Source organism: Sceloporus undulatus, unplaced genomic scaffold, assembly GCF_019175285.1.
Source record: "Sceloporus undulatus isolate JIND9_A2432 ecotype Alabama unplaced genomic scaffold, SceUnd_v1.1 scaffold_4869, whole genome shotgun sequence".
Lineage (NCBI taxonomy): Eukaryota > Metazoa > Chordata > Lepidosauria > Squamata > Phrynosomatidae > Sceloporus > Sceloporus undulatus.
The window spans coordinates 1-3,538 of record NW_024807789.1 but is presented as its reverse complement, the minus strand read 5'-3'; the positions used below and the strand labels follow the sequence as shown (position 1 = coordinate 3,538).

General features: G+C 43.5%; 1 protein-coding gene across 1 annotated transcript; it reads left to right on the top strand.

The window, feature by feature from the left end:
- Positions 1 to 6: 6 nt before the first annotated feature.
- On the top strand, positions 7 to 2,339 carry LOC121918125 (DENN domain-containing protein 2A-like; the record flags this gene model as incomplete). Its single annotated transcript, XM_042444225.1, has 3 exons — positions 7 to 38; positions 1,662 to 1,910; positions 2,253 to 2,339. Coding segments are annotated over exons 2-3 (247 nt in total), but the record flags the coding sequence as incomplete, so codon positions are not given.
- Between the last annotated feature and the right edge of the window lie 1,199 nt (positions 2,340 to 3,538).

The following is a 3,538-nucleotide window of genomic DNA, read 5'->3' as shown; positions in this document are numbered from 1 at the left end:
AAATGACAAGGAGGAAGGCACTCTCAAAAGCAAACAGGGTACGGTTTCAGTGTTATTACTTTATGTTTTCATGAGGCAGTCCATTTTACCCCACAATTCAGAACATTTGTACCAAGTGGAGACAGTGGCATTCCTCCACTGGGAGCAGGGCTTGTTGGGACGGAGACAAAAGGGTATGCCCCTTCCCTCCCTTCCGCACACCATTTTACTCATGAGTAAACTGGTGCAGGAAAGGGAGGGCTGCTCTTTTGGCTCCTTTGGGGTGTCAACGGGTGCGGTCTGCACACACACACACACACACACACACACACACACACACAATAACGCCACTGAGTGGAGAGTGAGGAAAGCTTTGTTGGACTACAACTCCCAGAATCCCCCAGCCGGGATGCCCAAACTGACACATGGAGGAAATTAGGGCTGGAATTTGTGTGCACTGTCACACCCACTGCTGTCCTGACTGCTGCCAGTCTTTGGCTGGCCCTTGAGTGGAACAGCAAGTGAAAGAAACATGTCTTCACTCTTTCTGCATCAGGCATCACTTCTATGAACATCTATTGTGTTTGCACTTTTCTTCTAAACTTAGAGACCCTGTCCCCAGTCCCCATTTAATATTTCTTTGTAGGTTGATTTTTAGCTCCAGTCCTTAGATCCCCTTGGTTGCCATTTTTGACAGCTGTACAATATACCTTTGAGACAGAATGACCAGAATATTGTACCTTGGCCAGTGCAAACGCCTTTTAGTGACTGTGGAAGAGTGGCAGATCTCATAGGTAGAAGTTGAAGACTTTAGTATTGGCTGTGTCGGGGTAGGCAATATGATATACTCCAGATGATTTGGGCTCCCAGCTGTCATAAGACAGAGCCAGCAAGGCCAGTGATCAGGGATTATGGGAGCTATAAACCAGAACTTTTGGAGGGCATGACATTCCTTCCTCCTGCTTTATCTTGTGGCTTTTTCAGACAAGGATCTCTCCCAATCCTGTCTGGAATTGACAGCATTCAGAACTGCAACTTTAATGTAAAACATGTGCTCTTCCATTATGCTGTGGTCCCCTAGCTCAGAAGTGGACAATGTGAAGCTCTAGAAGACACATATGCAGTCCCCGAAAGCTGCTTTTGCAGACCTTGGCCCCTTCAGAGCCTCCAGACAGCTCTTTTTGACCTTGGCCAGAAGTGAATTGTCTTTCCTAAAAGCCTCTAGGAGTTGCAATTGACTTTTCAAATAGACTGCCTCTCCTCCCATCCCACTGCTTTGTTTTTTATTACTGCAACAACAATAATATACTGTACAATTTTCTAAATTAAAAGTGGACTTCTAGCCACTGCAGGATTTCTTTTTCTTTTTTTACTTTTGAGGAAGTCCATACAGCCTTGGGAAGGTCCCAGAGCATAGAAACACCGCTGAGACATGCTATAATGTGCTATAACTATAACTGTATGGTATAGTTTTCTTTTATTATTCTTTCCTTCCCTTTGTGTATATGTGTATGGACATACTTTAGATTGTATATCTCTGGCAGGCCCCACTGTTTTCAGTTGTTGTACACCCCAGTTGTAGAGATATGAAAAGCAAAGATAAAGGGCAAGAAAAAAACCAACCATTGAGATTTTTCCAGGCGGTTTTTGATTTTTTCCTTTTCTCCCCCTTTTCTCCAAAGCTTCCCCCGAGTCTAGTCCCCTGAATGAAGTGGTATCTGAAGCTTTTGTCCGCTTCTTTGTGGAGATTGTGGGGCACTACTCCCTCTTCATGACCTCCACGGAGCGGGAAGAAAGGAGCCTACATCGGGAGGCCTTCCGAAAGTCAGTCTCATCAAAGAGCCTGCGACGGTTTCTGGAGGTCTTTATGGAAACTCAGATGTTTGGAGGCTTCATTCAGGAACGAGAATTGCGGAAACAGGGAGTTAAAGGTGAGAGACTCCCTTAGTAACTAGCAGGAGGACAGTAGATAGTAGACCAAGAGATACTTGGTGGATTAAACAAAAATTTAGTTGTAGGGTCCATAGTGGTGTAGTCCTTTTATTTGTCTTAACAAAAAGGTATGCAAATGGGTGCAAGGTTTTGAAACCCTGAATTAAAAATCACTTATAGGTTACCCCCAAAATGTTGATTGGCACTGTGCTCAGCTTCAAAATACATACTGCTTGTCCCTATATATATTTAAGCATATCAGTGATCCCTAGCTGGTAGCTGGAAATGGAATTAAGAAGGCTGTAACCAATCTTTTTTGTTGTTGTTTTCCCCCTCTGTAGGTTTATTTGAGGTACGTGCCCAGGAGTACCTGGAAACTCTTCCCAGTGGAGAGCAGAGTGGAGTCAATAAATTCCTGAAAGGTTTAGGTAAGCACTTCATCTGCAGTCACTGCTAGTGCAGTAACTATGCTGATCTTATCAGAGTTTGGAAAAATTACTTTTTTGGATTACAGTCCTCAGAATCCCTAATCTGTGGCATGGCCACAGATTGGGGGTTCTGAGAGTTGAGAGTTGTGTGAAAAGTAATATCCCAAAGCTCTGTTGATAACACTCTTCAGTTCCATCAAGTGCTGTGATGTCGGTACTGGCATGTGTCCTCATCCATAATGTACCACCATCAAGCCTGAAACTTTTTACACCAGTGTATGTGCTTTACTAGTTGTTGCCAGAGGAGGGACCCAGTATATCCTTGTGCAATTTCAGCTGGAAGGTGCTGGGGCACACGCCCATGGCCAGTCAGGGGTACAGGGTTCTTGGGCATGATGTAGATGCAGTTGCATGCCTGGAAGAAAGAAACAGCAGTTAACCTTCCTGGCCCTCCAGTGAGTACACTGCCGATCCAGGAGAGTGACCACTTTTTCTTTTTTCCAGGTGTGCTACAGCACTTGGATGGTATCTGGGGGCATCTGCCTTTTCACTGGCCACCAATTGGCTGTGATGGTGCACCCTTGCACTTTCAAGATATTGCTAAGCAGCCAGCAGCTTCGGAAGTCCTCCAGTTGAGGTTTCTGCTGTACTGGCTCTTAAACTGTCCTTAGTGCCCTCCTTTGTAGTCTTGCACCTGTGTATTTATATTATGTATAACAAAAGAAAAAAGAGACATATCCTTGCCTCAAGTAGCCTAGAATTTAAATTGAGATGTATAATGGATGGACAAACAAGTAAGGGGAATAATGGATGAACAAGAGCAAATGCACTTTGGCTTTTAGTTGCATGTGAGAACAGTGTACATTAGAGATGCATTTCAGGCCTACCATTCATCTTGAAAGCTATTATTCCTTTCAGTAGTTCTGTGGAAGACAGAACTGCAGCCTCTCACATGTTTCAGGAGGCTGAAAAAAACTGCACCTCTCAAAATGGTGCCTTTTTAAAAATTTGTATCCCACTAGAGATCTTTTTCTCAGTTAGCATGTTCCTATGTGTATTACTGATATAAAGGTAATTCCTTTTTGCTTTCATAGCTAAATTAATCTCCACTAGGAGAAGCATGTTCAGTACCACATTAATAGCTGAACTTTATAAATAACTCACCTGAAGATTTTTACATATTAATTTTGACACTGCAT